At 50.1% G+C, this 16,300-nt stretch overlaps 7 protein-coding genes across 7 annotated transcripts; 2 read left to right on the forward strand and 5 right to left on the reverse strand.

Annotated features, from left to right (window-relative positions):
- Window positions 1–508: 508 nt before the first annotated feature.
- On the reverse strand, window positions 509–2,341 carry CC77DRAFT_850450 (hypothetical protein). Its single transcript, XM_018533423.1, has one exon. The coding sequence runs from the start codon at window positions 2,269–2,271 to the stop codon at window positions 676–678; it is 1,596 nt and encodes a 531-aa protein (XP_018386508.1). The 5' UTR covers window positions 2,272–2,341; the 3' UTR covers window positions 509–675.
- A 1,644-nt stretch (window positions 2,342–3,985) lies between these two features.
- Window positions 3,986–5,182, reverse strand: CC77DRAFT_849735 (RdRP-domain-containing protein). Its single transcript, XM_018533420.1, has 3 exons — window positions 5,026–5,182; window positions 4,106–4,966; window positions 3,986–4,051 (listed from the first exon to the last, which is right to left on the reverse strand). The coding sequence occupies exons 1-2, from the start codon at window positions 5,116–5,118 to the stop codon at window positions 4,235–4,237; spliced, it is 825 nt and encodes a 274-aa protein (XP_018386509.1). The 5' UTR covers window positions 5,119–5,182; the 3' UTR covers window positions 3,986–4,051; window positions 4,106–4,234.
- Window positions 5,183–5,253: 71 nt separating this feature from the next.
- On the forward strand, window positions 5,254–6,042 carry CC77DRAFT_1019879 (hypothetical protein). The gene has a single exon (XM_018524935.1). It carries the CDS (start codon window positions 5,422–5,424, stop codon window positions 5,983–5,985), a length of 564 nt encoding a protein of 187 aa, XP_018386510.1. The 5' UTR covers window positions 5,254–5,421; the 3' UTR covers window positions 5,986–6,042.
- A 150-nt stretch (window positions 6,043–6,192) lies between these two features.
- Window positions 6,193–8,508, reverse strand: CC77DRAFT_1019880 (cytochrome P450). The gene is made up of 5 exons (XM_018524936.1): window positions 8,073–8,508; window positions 7,634–8,021; window positions 7,344–7,579; window positions 6,948–7,289; window positions 6,193–6,900 (listed from the first exon to the last, which is right to left on the reverse strand). Exons 1-5 carry the CDS (start codon window positions 8,289–8,291, stop codon window positions 6,436–6,438), a joined length of 1,650 nt encoding a protein of 549 aa, XP_018386511.1. The 5' UTR covers window positions 8,292–8,508; the 3' UTR covers window positions 6,193–6,435.
- A 2,275-nt stretch (window positions 8,509–10,783) lies between these two features.
- CC77DRAFT_1060790 (cytochrome P450) lies at window positions 10,784–12,669 on the forward strand (the record flags this gene model as incomplete). Its single annotated transcript, XM_018528359.1, has 6 exons — window positions 10,784–10,912; window positions 10,964–11,206; window positions 11,256–11,278; window positions 11,343–11,506; window positions 11,560–12,430; window positions 12,495–12,669. 6 exons carry the CDS (start codon window positions 10,784–10,786, stop codon window positions 12,667–12,669), a joined length of 1,605 nt encoding a protein of 534 aa, XP_018386512.1.
- A 270-nt stretch (window positions 12,670–12,939) lies between these two features.
- CC77DRAFT_1094287 (hypothetical protein) lies at window positions 12,940–15,121 on the reverse strand. Its single transcript, XM_018529726.1, has one exon. It carries the CDS (start codon window positions 15,113–15,115, stop codon window positions 13,418–13,420), a length of 1,698 nt encoding a protein of 565 aa, XP_018386513.1. The 5' UTR covers window positions 15,116–15,121; the 3' UTR covers window positions 12,940–13,417.
- A 268-nt stretch (window positions 15,122–15,389) lies between these two features.
- Window positions 15,390–16,232, reverse strand: CC77DRAFT_961712 (Sm-like ribonucleo protein). The gene is made up of 4 exons (XM_018535625.1): window positions 16,163–16,232; window positions 15,959–16,113; window positions 15,795–15,908; window positions 15,390–15,740 (listed from the first exon to the last, which is right to left on the reverse strand). The coding sequence occupies exons 2-4, from the start codon at window positions 16,083–16,085 to the stop codon at window positions 15,712–15,714; spliced, it is 270 nt and encodes an 89-aa protein (XP_018386514.1). The 5' UTR covers window positions 16,086–16,113; window positions 16,163–16,232; the 3' UTR covers window positions 15,390–15,711.
- Window positions 16,233–16,300: the final 68 nt, after the last annotated feature.

Genomic DNA, 16,300 nt, shown 5'->3' on the forward strand with positions numbered 1-16,300 from the left:
TGATATCTGCCTCACGACCCTGAAAACTGTCGATAGAGCAGACTTCGACGTTGGGGATTTCGGACGTAAGCAAATCCTTCTGGCGATTGTAGGGTGTCAGTATGACGATAGATGGGGATTCGCCAGGAACTGTCGCAGCCGCAGTCGATTTTGGAGACGGCGGTGGTGTCTTGAGAAGTTCGATGATACTTTTGCAGATTACGCCTTGGCCAACGTTCCATTTTGATTGGCAGTACAGTTCTTCAGATTCCGGACACTCAACCCAGACCATGCGGTTCTTCTTAGGCCAGGGAAAAAGCGAACGACTCAGAGGACGCGCGTCTTCGGCCACAGCAGTGTGAAGTTTCCCATCGTAGAATTCGGAAGAACTGAAGTCACAAATGGAGCGATGCATGCGATACTGCATATTAAGCATGACTTTGGCAACGTCCTCTCTTGGCGGTAGTTTGTAATGGCGTTCGAAAAGCGAGATGTCGTAACCTGTCAAGACAGCATTCTGTTGGACCGTGGCGCGGAGCTGAACGTGGTCTCCAACTAGTATCGCACGCGAACACCCTTTCACAAGAGGCACAAGGGTAGCGGGTTCCGTGAGTTGTGAGGCCTCGTCCACGATAACGACATCGAAGTGTTCGTTCCTTAACAAACCTAACGCAGCACCAGTACAGGTTGTGAACATCAGACGTGCGTCTTTGATGCGCTTCTGCGCTTTACGGCGGGCGGGCATGTTTGCGCCGAGATCTTTACCCAGCATGGCATCACACGTGTATGCACGTAGGTCTTGAGCGACCTTAGAAAGCTTGTCACGATGTTAGAAGGACTGCTCAGACCGTTTGAGGTGACAGCACTTACCTGTGTTGACACCCTGATCGGCAGGACTCCACCTTTCTTTGCACCAAAGCAGCTAACAAACCTCCTCAGTAAGTTGTCTACTGCATTTTGCGTTGGCGCCGTCACAAGAAATCCTGATTCAGGCAGTTTTTCCAACAGCTGGGTTATGATAACAACAATCGTATGCGTCTTTCCTGTTCCTGGAGGACCCCATATGAACGTCAATGAATGTTTCATCGAAGCCATCAGCGCAGCACTCTGACTCTCGTTCAGTGATGTGTCAACAGTCAACGGTAGCTCGACGTCAGTCGGTCTTCCTTGTCTTGTTGGAGGAAGACCAAGAAGCATTGGATAGATTGTGGTACAAGCTTCACGCTCCGTGTAAAAAGCGGTTACAGCGTCGAATGAGGCCTTGGCGGTAACGAACGATCCACAATGTGTAACTCTCCATCCACATTTGTCAAGATACAACGGCGGGTGATGGAGGCATCGAAACGTAGCTTTGCCTAATTCAGCAGACGATACAACCGCATCCATAGAGAGCAGCTTCGCGTCAGCTGCATTCCGCGGCGCGTCGGATGCCGTGAGCCGAACGTGGTCTCCAGCTTTGAGTATCGAATTCAAAGAGGAGTCGATACGGAGTATGCTCTTGACTATCGTACAGGCGTCACTGTAACTATCAATGCTGAGGTTGAGATTTTCCTGTGAATGCAGGTTATCACTCCGAGACGCTTCGTCTATATGATCAAGCGCGATGCCAAATAAAGACGACGTGAATTGTCGAATGGCAGTTGGTCGTTGAACTAGAAGCCGTGAGCTTTCCGGCTCTAGAACTTCGAGGAGAAGATCCAAAGCAGTTTCGGAAGAGCGAACGGTGAGAGAAATGAGCTCCACAAGCTCGGCAAATTCATGTAGCGAGATGCATCTTAATTCTTGTAACAGTATTTGAATCGGACGCCGAATGAAGCTGCCCATATCTTGCGACAGAAGAACGAGCTGTCTCAGTAACCTGAAAGCCAAGTGGACGAGGTTGTCCTCCAATACTGACTTATGAGTCCGCCAGGTTTGGGATCGGAAAAATGCGGGGATGAGGTATGCCGCGTTCGGCAGGAAGTCGAGCAGGTTTGATGCTACTTGATTGTGATCTAGCAAAAGTGACGAGCTTGCCTCCAATGTAAGAAGATGAGAAAATGTGTCGAACAGCATCTTCTTTTCACCATGGTCATTGAGCAAATCAAGGATAGTCCGCAGCTCTGCCAACGACTCCAGTTTTCGAAGATGAGCAAAATCTTGGTCGCGAACCACGGCTACCACTTCCTCTGAGAAGTTGTCCCAATTTGTAGAGTGTAGCTTAGAAATTTCGTAGTCCATGGATAGTTTTTCGAATAGTGGTAGAATTTCGTCAGTATCGACGAAGTTTAGCCACTCATCCAGTACTTGCATCGAGTCGACGTCTCTGTTGCTGATCACGTATATCTCCTGTTTTCTGTCAGTATTACACAGATCAGATCACACTCAATACAGGGAGCGTTGGCTCACCGCACCCAAGACGCCATTCTGTTTCACTTTACCGATATGCTGCTGAAGTCCTCGGCTGACTTTGTCTAGAGCAATGCTTGCTTTGCAGTCATGGTTGGTTCCATCTCGCACAGTGCGTTCCCTTGCTCTGCGTTTGTCGCCTTGATTCTTCTCGCTTCGGTAAAAAGAATCGTCGGCCTGAGGACGCCTCAAGAAGACCCACGTGTTACTCCGTTGACGTTCGTACAACTGAAAGACTTGCTCATCGCAAAACAGTCTGTAATTGACCTTGGTCGGCAGTACCTTGTAGTTTGGTGACTGTAGTCCTTGGGAATGTGGGAAAGCGAAGAACCTGACGCTCGTATTTACTTGCACCTCACTTGCTCGTTCAATGATTTTTGGTATATAGATCGCCACAGTAAGCCGTTCGTCTACCGATAAGACGATCAACTTCTTGTGGAAGGTTTCTATCACTTGCAACATGGTAGGTAGGAATCTCCCCATGCGGTCGACAGAAGATCTGAAGACGGGCTTCCAATGCAGATGCGGCTGGTCGAGGTGAAATTTGTGCAGTTCCTCGGGGGTGACCAGGTTCGACTGTAGGAGTCCATTGTGTACCAGACTTGGCATAGTCGCAGAAGGTGGAAGGTAGTTTAGAAGCCAGATCCGCTCTTCATCGCTCAAGGCACTGAAATCGAAGAGATGGGTGTATTGTAGGACATCTTTGCCAGAACGTTCGCACCAACGCAGCACAATCTGCAGCAACTCAAATTCAGTTATCGCCATCTTGTCTCGTGTAAGGAATAGTTCCATTACATCGACTTCCTCGCTACCATCGGGTCGTATGTTGTCAGCTTGAAGAATGGATTGGGTGCAAGCAGCGTGCAAAACGTCCAGGATGAAAGGAGAAACAGTGTCCTTAGGTTCGGGAGGATCTTCGAGCTTCTTGAACTCTTTGAAGTTTTCAGGAATGCGGATGTGATTTCCATCCACACATTGTGAAAAGAGCCGATTGAGCTGCTGACACTCCGGCCTCATGGCGTTCCCGAGACGTGCCCATTTCATATAAAGATTTTTGACTTGCCCCAACGACGCATTGGTATATCGAGCAAAGTATTCAGCTCGGGCGTCACCGGTTACTTGCCCGAAAGTGACCAGCTCCTTACCTCCGGGGTACTGAGCGGGTTGCGCCATCGTCCTCGGGATGATATCCGGATCCCAGGTAACGAAGACTAGATGTAGTGATCAGTGAGTATCATCCAGATGCAAGGAAGAGATTTACATTTGTCCCCATCCAAGTCACCACCAGACATGAGATCAGCGCTCGGTCTGCGTCCTTGGGTTGAGAAGACGATACAGTCAACTAGATGACTAAAACCTGAGACGTCTACTGCTTTGAACTTCTGCAGGTCGCCTGGATGCAGACATGGATTTCTTGTCACCATCACCTCGGTATTGATGATGGTCTGCGCTAAGCCATTACCATCGTTGGTTATCCGTAAAAAGCACTCCCCTTCTCTGAGCTTTCCAGGCTGACCATTCTTGCTTGTGGGGTCACAGACGCCAAAGAGCAGTCTTGACTTGGGAATCAGGATTCGACATCGCCGTTCGTCTCGTTTGTTTAGCGTTCTCTCGTATTCTTGCCGAACTAACGCTCTCAACTGTGAGCTGACGGATTCAATACCTTCCAAGAGAAGCTTCTCGGCTACATCAAGCCTGTCAGAATACGAAAGATACTGAAACGCTTTCCTAGGATCACCTCTGCTAACGTCGCTCAGGAAACTCAGGTGCTGCTGCTGTTTCTCAAGAAGCACGTCTGTAGAGATACCTAGCGTGTGTAAGAGCACGACCACCTCATCGTTGAGGCTACCAAGAGCGTACGGCTAAATCAAGTTAACCAGGCGGAGTGAAAGAATGGAAGCGGACTAACCCTGGAGTAGTCTACAACCGCGAGGCTAAGGTCGGACGCGTCTTTGAACTTTCTCATGGATTCTCGGAACTGAACCTGAATTTTACCATGAAGGGTGGTATCTAGGGTCAATACGCCCTTGTATCCGCGATATCGGATTTGGAATACCGAAGGTAGATAACGCTTATTGCGAAATATTATGTTGCGTCTTTGGGCCAACTGTCGAGCAAGCTGGAGAGATACCAGACCACATCCGTCAGTGAAGGTGTAATCATCCCGGTTGACATCTTGGATATCCTCGCAGCGTTCTGCTGGCAGAATCAGAGCATTATCCGCGCTCGAGAAGAGAAGCCCAATCCGTTTTGCTTTCTTGCCTACGGATTTGAGTTTGGAGAAGTCCCCCATAGCTTCAATCTTGGCTGATATGTCTTCCTTCGATGCGGCGTACATGAAACATGACCTCGACTTCAATTGACTATTTGAGTGGCCAAAGAAATGGTAATGGACCCTGTTCAGCACAACGCCAGTAGTAAGCAGCCTCGTGATGTAGTCGCCGTTCTCTCTGCCGGTAGCTACGCGTGGCAGATCATCTGGAGATTTCGCTGGCCATCGCAGAAAAAAGTCCGCGAAGGAGATCAGGAGCAGCTTGTCCAGTGGCTCCCTGCGCGTAACACGGTTGGAGGGTGCCCTCTCAAAGCGCAGCTCAAATTCCTGCTTCTTATCAGAGAGAACAAGGGAAAGGCACTTGATTAGTCCATCAGCATTTGTACGCTTAGCCTGAGGAAGATTGTCGATGAGATAGTCCCATGATGTGGCTTCTGGATCGACTTCTCGTAGGATGATAGCACGGAAATTTCGCACATTGCTCATGGTGATGATAGATGACGCCCCGCAGTTTTGCAGAGTCAATGGCATGATGCGGGGTGAGGACTCACATGCGTATGCGTGATTCGTAAAGGGTTGCACGTGCATATGCGACGTTACACAACCGCGCCACAGTAGCAAGCGCGAATTCATGATAAGGGCACCGCCTGCTGCCCGTTTGCAGGTCCTCTTGAGCCTTGACAATAGACAAGATGGCAAGTGAAGTAGCCCAAAGTCCGTGCCTCTACATTATCGGTGCACAATGCACTGGAAAGACGACACTTGTGGACGCACTCGAAGACATGTTCGGTTCAGGCGAATTATCCAATCATTTACAAGGGAAGTCCTCGAGGCCAGTGATCATCCGGGAGGTCGCGCGCACGGTATTGAGAGACAAGCACTTCAGCCGCGACGACATCACTACATCGCCGTCGCGAGCGTTGCAGCTCCAGAAGCACATTCTCGACGCGCAATATGAAGCCGAACAGACTGCCATCGGCCCCGACACTCGGGCAACATGGTATATTTCCGACCGCTCCGGTCTCGATCCCATCATATATGCGCAACTGTTCGTGGGCGAGGAGGCGGCGCAAGAGATGCTGGCATCGGAGAAGTGGGGACAGCTCGAGCGGCGTATGAAGGCGGGCGTCGTGATGCTATGTGAAGCTGGCTGTAGTTGGCTTGTCGACGATGGGACGCGCTTGATGCCAACTGGAACAGAAGAGTGGACGCACATCAACGACGCGTTCCGAAAGCAGCTTGCCGTTCGTGGCATTCGTTATACGCTAGTACCCAATCACGTGGTCAGTCTCGAAGCACGCGTACAATTAGTGCGGGAGTGTTTGAGCAGCTCATGGCAATCATAAGAAATATGCACCGATTTCGTCTTGCACACCAACGCTCCTAGTCTGTCGCGTTGCCGCCTTTGTGTGAATCGTCATGCGTCTTAGCGTCAAGCTCGTAGTGGGTGTCTAGCTCCTTCCTCAGGGGGATACTTCTTTCCACCCAGACCAAGCAGAAACGTACAATGCTAATTCCCATGCTTAGCCACCATATCCTGCGTAGATTGCGCTGATACGCATCCATCACCTCGGCTCAGATTCTAGGTGCTATGGCCCCCCGCACGAAACTGTATGTTGCGGTCGAGGAAGCGACATCCGTCTCAGGCAAACGGGCTATGTCTTGCCCACGACTGTTCTCTACCGTTGGTACAATTCCCTATTCTGGCAGATACACATGGATTACATCGTATCATCAAAGTAGCGATTATAGGGTTGCACTCGATACACAGATAAGCAAAGCATGTTTTGTCCTATCTACGCAACTGTCGGCCTTCGACGCACTCGGATCTTTCCACCATGTAACGGAAGCTTCAGCCATACAGTATCCAGAGGTTTTGGTCTGACTGCCATGTGCTCAACGTCATAGTTTAGCAGCATGTGTGCTATGAAGACCTTCATCTCATTCAAAGCGAAGAATCGTCCAGGACACGCATGCCGTCCAAACCCAAAACCAAGGAAAGCGTCATCAAGAGTAGCAGTGGACTTGCCTTTACGGTCGCTTGCATCGGCTTTGGTGGCTTCGAGATCATCCTTGGTTGCGAAATTGTCGACAATACTAGTAACGTTGTTCGGATCCGCAAAACGAAACGCGTTGAAGCTGCGTGCTTGAGGATAAATGCTTTCGTCATAATGAATCGGCTCCATAGGAACTGCAATCATGGTTCCTTGTGGTACATGAACGTTGGACACCGGAAGTCGGATACCTTCGGGATGCACGACCTGCGTCTTATTAGTTTCAGTTCCATCGTATCTGACAGCATACATACTGTTCGCGGAAGTCCAACAATCGCAAATGGATTGAGTCTCATTGACTCACGGATCATCGAGTCAATGAGCTTCAGATCTCGCACTGCATCGCGTGTCCATACACCACCTGCCTTGGCAAGCACCGATGCAGCTTCTTCGCGTAGTGCATCAACATAACCCATTGCTGGATCCGAGCTGAAGAGATCCAGGATCACATTCTGTACAGTAAAGCTGGTCGAATGCAGAGAAATGTCGTTAACCAACAAAAGACGATGTGCCACTCGCTTCGGGTCCAGTTGCCCCACGTCTCCTTTCGCGGCTGCGGCGTAGCACTCGTCGATCAGCCATTGGAGACCGTCTTTCTGGGATCGCGTAAGTATATTGATGTGCATATCTCATGCAAGGGGGAATCCTACGGGTGGGGTCCATCCACATTTCGCATCAGCCTTGAACTGGGCAGTAGCATTTAATCTTTCTGTTACAAAAGGCAAACAACCCTTCATCGCTTTTCGTCGCAAGTACCAGCAGGTGGATCCTACGAGAGCACCAGTGACGGGTTTGAGCGGTTTGGGCGTCGCGTTGATAAGCATAGCGCCAGCGAAGATGCTCATCGCATGATCCCTAAGATCATTCAAAAACTGCTCGTCTCGACCTACGATAGAATCAGTTTCTAAATCTCTCATGTTAGGCACTATTGCCGACTTACACAGCGGTGCGCCGCAGAAGGCGCCATTACTCGCACCGGCAATCAACTTCAAGCACGCGTCCCATACCGCGACCTCCTTCCACTCGGTGTCGTCTTTACCTCCCCACCACCGCTCGAAGCCTCTGTCAAGTTCATCGGCCATCAGCGGCGTCAGGTGCTCGAGATTCCGTGTAATCTGATGACGCACAACGTTGATCTGGAAGTCATTGTCGGCTACCTCTTTGTCCCAGACTGTCCATTTCGTTTGAATGGTCTCACTTTGCGTCGCATGGATGTCGAGCGTGCTTTCCGGGAGCGAGTAGACCTTCTTGATCAAACGTGGAGGTAGGATGATCATCGCTCCTCTGTCAATGCTAGGCAGAATAAAAGGGCTGTTCACGGCAGCAAACTGCAGTAGCGAGAATGAGTATACCTCTGTCAATGTCGACGACAATCATACCTTGCGGTAACCTTCGAACGCCCAGTCCTGTGTCTTTCGAATGGACTTCAACGTTGCCCACACCCATTCGAACCATCCTTTCTGAAGGCCTACGACCGGTAGCTCTTCCCAATGCTTTGATTCTGCTTTTCCGAAGAACAATGCTCGAATTGCGTGGTATACTAGGAACAGGACTGACAAAGGCACAAGTGCTTGCGTGGGCGTGATGATAAGCTCCATTCTTGGCCGAGTTAGGTCATAGAAACAATGAGGAGTATTCGACAATCTACACGCTTGAAGTACACTGTCCAGCACGACGAGCCTTCAACGGCAAGAGTTGTACCGCCGTCCAAGTTTCTTCGGACAGCCTCTGCGTTAAACCGGATATTTATTGGGCGCTGTGAAACGAGCAAGGATTCCTTGCAGCAGGTATGTAGTAGCCGAGTCTTTCCAACAAGCTAGCACTTTGCTTTGCATATATTGATTGTAGGATTGCAGACGCGGCTACTAACCTGTACATTCTACCGAATATGCCGTTAATTGCGGCGTTCACCGAGCTGACCGAACCAATCATCGAAGGCTTACCAACTCGAATTCTGCAATCGATAGGCCCCCGACGACCCATCGTGCTGGCGCGGCTCAGTGGGCCATAGAACGGCATGATTTTCAGGGTAGCAGAGTTGCTCCGGTGTTGCAGCATGCAATGCACTTGCTGCAGACTATTTGCACAGACTGTCACAGTAGTTTTCACTCTTTGAGGAAGGTTGTACGACAGTGCGTCAGCCGCGCGGCTCCACACACGGCTCGGGTCGGCAGACTTCCATATCTGGGATAGGCGTGGGGTCGTCCACAGCAATATCACAACCATCTGGTCTTTCAGAGGCCTTGATTAATCTCACATGTTAGTCAAACCCATAACGTCGGTTCGAGATCACACTCCAGGAGCGAATCGCGTGGGGTCGGGAACAAGACCATTAACCAAAGGTTTGGTGCAAAAGTATGGTGGAGCTGTGGTCCAAGTAGTCTGAAACTGGCCCCAACCATTATCAATCCGACAAACCTCGGCCAGAAGGAGCTGCGTCATATGGCGCGATCTATACAGATGTTTGAGTGCATCTCGAACTTGAATGTGGAGATGGGTCCGTATCGAACACCGATATCTTCGCCCGGCGCACACGTATGCTGTGTGCGCGCTAGTTCGTCGCTTCTCGAGTTGTGGCCGGAGCTTTCCTTCACATGAAAGCCCCAACTACTCGCTATCTTCCGATCAAGATCCAGTAGATTCGCCTGGAGTCGATTATACATGCCAAGGCACACCATGGTCGCTTGGATCTAGCTGCTACAGTTATGGATTACGGGTTCTTTCACCGGTCCTGCTAAAGACATGCTACTACATGCAAGCGTCTTCGTATATCTCAATATGTAACAAGAAAGCATTCGAGATATGTACACGAAACCCGTTGACTTGCTTCACCATAATCAAGCCAATGCATATTCGCACGTGCGCAAGCATTGTTTTCCGGGATCCAAGCCGGGCCAGTGGGCGACCGCGTCATTTGGAACCGGACACGTGGGAAGAGTGTTGCATAATCGAGTGAAAAGGAACCTATGGAGAAGCGGGCCCTCGAATTCATTGCGTGCAGACAGTCTTACCCGCGATGTTACCTTTACGACCCGCTATCGATATATTCGTCTGCGATGACGATTAAACCCTGCAACGACTTGAAGAGATCCTAGAGACATGAAGACGTGTTAGATCACCTGGCCTCTCACATAAGGACGACCGAAGTAGGACCTTTTCCCAGAAGCATTGCGGCCAGGGAATTAGCGGTAAGTAGACTCTTTCCTCCCAGTTGCGTCTTTAGTTGCAGTTGAGGTACATATCACGATTCAAGACCGACGTCGGATTTGACTCCACTAGACTCTCAGTCCTCCAATCAGACACGGGCCGTCGGTCTTATGTCTGGGTAGTGGTGCCGTGTGGGGCAATACTGCTTAAGCGCGCTTTTGCATCTGTCATCCTGGAGCGCGATAACTTGCCGTGGAGACGTACCTATTCGCCGTCTTCTTTGACAGCAATCAATCAACGATTACGGCATGATTTAGCCGTATTAACGGCCAGGGGGCCTCAAGAAGCTCTTCCGTCATTTAGCGCACGGAGTCTTTCCTCATCTAGCTCTGATTCGACCACTCGTTTGCGCACTGGCCTCAAATTAGAGCCGCAGCCTCGGACCCGTCCAGACGTTCAACCGTTTTCCCCGATTCCCGCGCTACACCTTTGTGGATCGGTCCGTTGGCTATTCCGGCTTTGTGGACGCATGCGCTTCGTGTTTTCTGTTGTAGTTGCATCGGGTCTACTTACTTTCTAGGATAGCAGACGCTGTGATAGCGCTAAGAGAAGGGTCAGTTGGTCGCCTTTCTGTCGAAAGCGAAACACAACGATAGGTGAGACCTCACATGAAGTGATGCAGCTTGTGTAGCATGCAGGTGGGCTGATATTGATCGGTTTTTACTGCAGGACAGCGGCACAGTTCAACTAACTAACAACGAATTTAGTTCACTGCATAGAGGCTTAGACGTAATGTAACAGTTCGCTTCAACCGGCCGTTCCGCGTAGCAAAACCTGTAGCTAGAGCACCGTCAAGATGGTTGCTTTGTATATGTACCAATGCTAAATACCCTACGTCCGTTAGCCTCAATCTAAATTCTCACTCTCAAACTTTACTGCCATCATGGAGTTTCTAGAGATGCAGAGCATACATCTGCCTGGCCTTAGCCCATTGGCAGTCAATGCTGCGAGCAGCATATTCGGTTTGATATCGATTTTCTTTTTCTACAAGGCCTTGGTCGCGAAGAAGCTGGTATGTACCAAAACATATTCCTCTCTTTCATCACATTGACCAGTCGAATAGGCTTCTTCTCCAGCAAAGATCCTGAAGACCATCTTCAGGCCTGTCACCAAGCGGTACAAAGCATGGGCATATCTCTTCTGGGGTCCTGAGATCATCCAGAAAGCGTTTGATGAGGCGAAGGGAAAACCATTCGAGCTCTTCGCCCCGGACAATCGCTATGTCTTCGTCTCTGATCCTCAGCAAATCAAGGAGCTAGACAATGCGCCAGACACGGTGTTGTCCCTCCAAGCAGCATCGAAGCAGGTATGCATCTCGATAGGCTTTGTTCTTCTTTATGACTAACAAGATGTAGATGCTACAGCCCATGTATACTATGTAGGATGACCTTTGAGTATCTAGATGATGCTCGTCTTGCATTAAGCTTACTAACGCTCCACAGGCACGGCTTCAACTGGTTTGACCGGCGTGGTACTGAGGGTGTTGGATTCATCCGCGCCCTTCGCACGCTTTTGACCAACAACCTGCCTAAGATCCTTCCTGATCTCACTTGCATCATCCGCACTAGGTTCCAGGAGCTTCATGCCACACACCCAGTCATCAATGGTAATAATGCATGCAATATTTGACTTTGAATCCGAACTGACGATTATTGACAGGAAAGAAGCAGTCGGACGTATATCACATGACTGTGAAGCTCGTTGTCCTATCCAATGCAGTGTCTTTCTTCGGAAAAGATCTGGCAAAGGATGAGCAATTCATGGTCTCCGCCCTCGCATACATCGAGGAGACCCTGATCTGTGCTGAGATTGTCCGCCTGCTACCTGGGTTCATGGCTCCCATCGTCGGTGGTATCATTGCCCGTACACTCAAGTCACATGCCACAATCTTCAACAGGCTTCTACCAATCGCACAAGAGCGATGCATTGAGCGAGATGCAGCTAAACTGGGCCAAAAGGTCCCTCAACACGCCGACTGCATCCAATGGATCATGGAGACCTCACCCAAGAATGCGCCATGGACACCTCAGCGTGTTGTTCACGAACTGATGGCGATTTGGTTCGGTTCTGTTCATGCCGTCTCTACCACTGTGACCTTTGCTATTCACGACCTTTGCTTACATCCCGAATATGCGGAGCCGCTGCGAAAGGAGTGCGAGTCTCAATATGCCGCTTTTGAACAGAGTGGTGTAGGACTTCCTCTTCTTGACAGCTTCATCAAGGAGTCTGCGCGTCTGACACCAGTCGAGTCACAAAGTACACGTCGTTCAGCACTACAACCCTTCTCGCTCAAAGACGGCACCCACGTCAACGTCGGAGACTGGTTCTGCACGCCCGTTCGAGCCATCATGACGAACCCTGTCGATTACCCCGAGGCAACAACCTTCAGTGGTTTCCGCTTCGCCGACCCGCAGCTCGTCAAGAGTCTCGAAAATGCTAATGGCGCTTTCAATATCATGCAGAAGAAGCCTACAAAGCTGACTGACTTTGACATGACTTTCCATGTCTGGGGAACCGGAAGAATGGCCTGGTAAGTCTTGAGCCTAGTTGATCTTTCCTGTTTCACATGAAGATCTTGCTAACGGAATATGTAGCCCAGGAAGATACTATGCCTCGGCTGTTATGAAGGTCATTCTTGGCCAAGTGATCCTCAACTACGACTGTGAGCTTGTCGACCCGACGGCGAAGCGCTTGTTCACTTGGAGATCGACCATCCTGCCCAAGCCTAGTGCCAAGGTCGTTTTCACTCCGATAGGTGATGCGAACTAGAGATGGAGAGAAATGGGAGGATCGTCTTTTTACGCTCGCTGCTGGAATTGCAGAGCGATGATATAACGAATGATGGAGGCACGCTTGTTTTCTGTTTTGTAGCCGCACGATTTCCCCTAGGTGTAGATATGATACAATGATACACACATATAAGCGTATGCATTGTTACTTCACAACAAGCCACGCGTCACGAAGTCTTGTGATCTTGATTTTGAATTACATTCAACACTAGTCTTAAGAAAAATCAACTGAACACCGCTTCGTTGCCAAATGCTCAACCTGTTTGACCACTTTCGCCTAATAGTACAGTGTGCTGCAATGGTAAGAGAACAGCATGAGCACGGCCGACTCTCGGCCCGATTCAACGGGACTAGGACATGCCACCTGTAGCTCAAAGTGTTCCAATTCGGACCACGTCGCAATTCGTAATCCAAATGTGGAGCCCACGCTGCGACAACTACGCCCTTTCTAGCCCGCGGGCACTAGGCCATGAAGAAGCAGTGATAGCTTAGACGCCATTCGCGCGAGCAACAAGCCCCACTCCAATGCTCCGGAAGCAAGAAAGAAAATCAAGAAAACCAGGAAAATAAGAAATCTAGATCTCAACGGCTAGCCTGAACCCCGGTAAGTGGACGCGATCCATACTTGGTTATACAGGCTGCGTAAACTCGGTCTGTCCCCACCAAGTCGGTCTTGAGTGGGAGTATTCAATCTGCAATAGCTCAAAAGACATTTTGCTTCTCAACCACTACAAGCCCAGTCCTCCAAAAGGGTATCGATGTCCAGCATCCTCAAGAAAGCAGTGGCCAGTCTGGCCCTTGGTCCACTCGGCGCTGTACATACTGGTGTTTCGCGCCATCCGAGCGCCAGTCCGAGGGTGTAGCAAGTTGGTGTCTGACTGAGATTTTGCGAAAGGCATGGCATCGGCAGTGATATTCAGTTTGTTCCAATCTGCCCAAGCATCTCCGTCGCGGTCCAGCAGACTACTGTCAGAGTTGTTGCGACGTTGGGCGAGCGGGACGATGTGCGAGTTGCTTGCTACTTTGAAGCCGCATTGGACTGCTCTCGCGTCATCTGCATCTCCTTCGAGGACAGCACGGCCAATGAAGTCATGATAAGGCGCTTGAAGGATGTTGATGGCATAACCCGGGCGATCAATGACCCTGTTCTTCTTACGGCGAGTTTCTGGAAGGACTCTCGGGAGTTCGAGACGTGGCAGTGGAGGTAGGACAACGTCTGCTTCGGAACTACTGCGCTCTCTAGCCCAGGATATGATAGAGATGGGTTGTTCGGGAGTTGATTGAGGAGGACTGTCAGACTTGTTGGATTTGCGTCCCGCAAAGAGACGAACAAACCATTTATGCCATGGTCCCAGAGAGGGTGCTGCTGTGCTCTTCATCACCACTGGACCAGAATTTGGTGTCGGAGCTGCCGTTACTAAAGTCGAGTTTACTGTAGTAACTGCCGCGCCTGGATGTAGACCTGTCACAGTAACTGTTGCCGCTGATGACGAGTCTGCTGCGACACCTACCGATTCTGATGATAGATCTGATATAGTCTCTGCCGAAGCTGACGAGAGATCTGATATAGTTTCTGATACCACTGACGACGAGACGGCCGTGTTATCTGCTGTCGCCGATGACGAGACTTCCACAGACTCTCCAACCACTGGTGATGAATCTGCTGTACTATCTTCTGTCCTTGGCGATGGATCTATTATTGTCTTGTCCTTGGCTCGATATGGATCTACCGTTGTGTCTGTCGTTACTAGTGATGAATCTGATGTACCGCATTTCACCTCTGAAGATGAACCTGTTGTAGTCGCTGGTGCTGCAGGAATAGAGTCTGCCGGAAACCACTCCGCCGGCCACGCCCATAGTGGTGCTTGCATCAGAAGGGAGCTGGGTGGTTCGTCATTCTCATCTGTGACGCTTTCTGATGCGTCTAGAATGACTGAGACAGACGGAACACAGGAGTCTTTCGGTTCAGCTAAGTGGCCGTCATTAGAGGCGCCGCTCGGCTCGTGATCGTACTCATCAGCATCGCCACCAGCGATATCTGGATTTTCTGTAACCAGAGAGATCCTGCATAGTATTAGTGCAGTTCTAAGACCGCTTTTGAAGGCGCCATCAGACTCTTGATCATCAGTAGTTAGTACACGCTTCTTGAGGAAAGATGCCATATCATCGTCAACAGAATTGCTATCATCATAAATTCGATTGTCGATTTCAACAGGAAACATGTACACTGAGCCGGTCAGCGGGTTCGTCTGGTGATAGTAGCGTCCGAAGCAAAGGTCTCTACCTTTGGGGGCTTTTGTCGGACCATGCGTATCGTTGTTTGTCTTCTTTGGTTTCGAATTTTCTGGAAAGTGTTTTCTGTTCTTTCTATCTCGCTTGACCCGGCCGGAGAATCGGACGCGGGATTTAACCCTAGCGATCGTCATGGCTTGGGTGACTGTTAGGCTGAATCAGTTAAGAAGGTTAGTGCATGCCAGTCACAGCGCAAACGATGCGGGCGCGGCGATGCTCGAAAAACTCTTAAGAGCAGGTTGAGAATGATTGTAGACACGCGTGTTGTTGTTGTGCAGGTTGAAAACAGCCGCGCGTCGAGATTTCCACAGCGTTTGCACCGTTCAACAGCGCAAAGCGCATCGTGGTAGCGCTGTGCGCAGGTGAATCCGTCTTTTGACAGGGACTGTAATTCTAAGAGACAGTGACGACATGGTGAAGGGGAAAGTGGAATGTGGCTTTTGTTGAGTGCGAGAGACAGGTTTAGAGTCGTCACCGACGGCTAGATTGGGGTACAGCTCAGTGAAGGTGAGTTCTTACAAAGGATCGGCCCTCACGACTATTACCAGCTGCGCCGCCAGACAAGTAGTCTTGATCCTGCATCGTTTGTGGAGGCGTCGAGTGCATATTTTATAATGGTCGTTCAAACTCTCATTGACGCTTAGTTATGTGGATAGCATGGTTCATCAATCATCACATGGGGCCTGTTACCGCGATGCTCCTCCAAAAAGAACTGCAAATTCATAGTTCTTCATGCATTGTCTGCGCAGATGTATGTAACTGAAGGTGAATTAGTACAAAGCGGAGTGAAAATCTGAGTGGAGGATAAGATACCGTTGTTACCACGGACGAAAGCATCCCCCCAATTCCGGGTGACGCGTCCCTCGGAGACCTCTTTGCATCGTTCCAATGCGATATTCATGTAGCCATCTACTGACTGGAGATCACCTATGTAGACATTAGCAGTTGACGTAGATGCAGGGCACGTGAGGAAGTACCTTTGTAGATGATGCCAGAGTTCAGCTTGACAGTGACGGGAGCTCCGATGATCTCGCTGAGAAATCCGCTAGGATCTCTTGAGTCGCCGGCGGCTTCGGGTGCTGGGCTTTCGCCGTTGGTGGACATGGTGATGAATCTGGTGACGTGTGACTTCCTGAGAAACATTTAGCAGCTCACTATGCAAGACGGAGAGAACAGCTTACGTGAGTTTCTGATCAGGCGTGAGCTGACGGTTCCCAAATTCGGCTGCTGGTGGGTATGAAAGTGGGAAGACGGCGATGTTGGATGGTGGAAAGGAAGAGTGCACAGACCAAGTGTGTTCCTCATCTATCGCGAGAAGC

Source organism: Alternaria alternata, assembly GCF_001642055.1.
Source record: "Alternaria alternata strain SRC1lrK2f unplaced genomic scaffold CC77scaffold_9, whole genome shotgun sequence".
NCBI lineage: Eukaryota > Fungi > Ascomycota > Dothideomycetes > Pleosporales > Pleosporaceae > Alternaria > Alternaria alternata.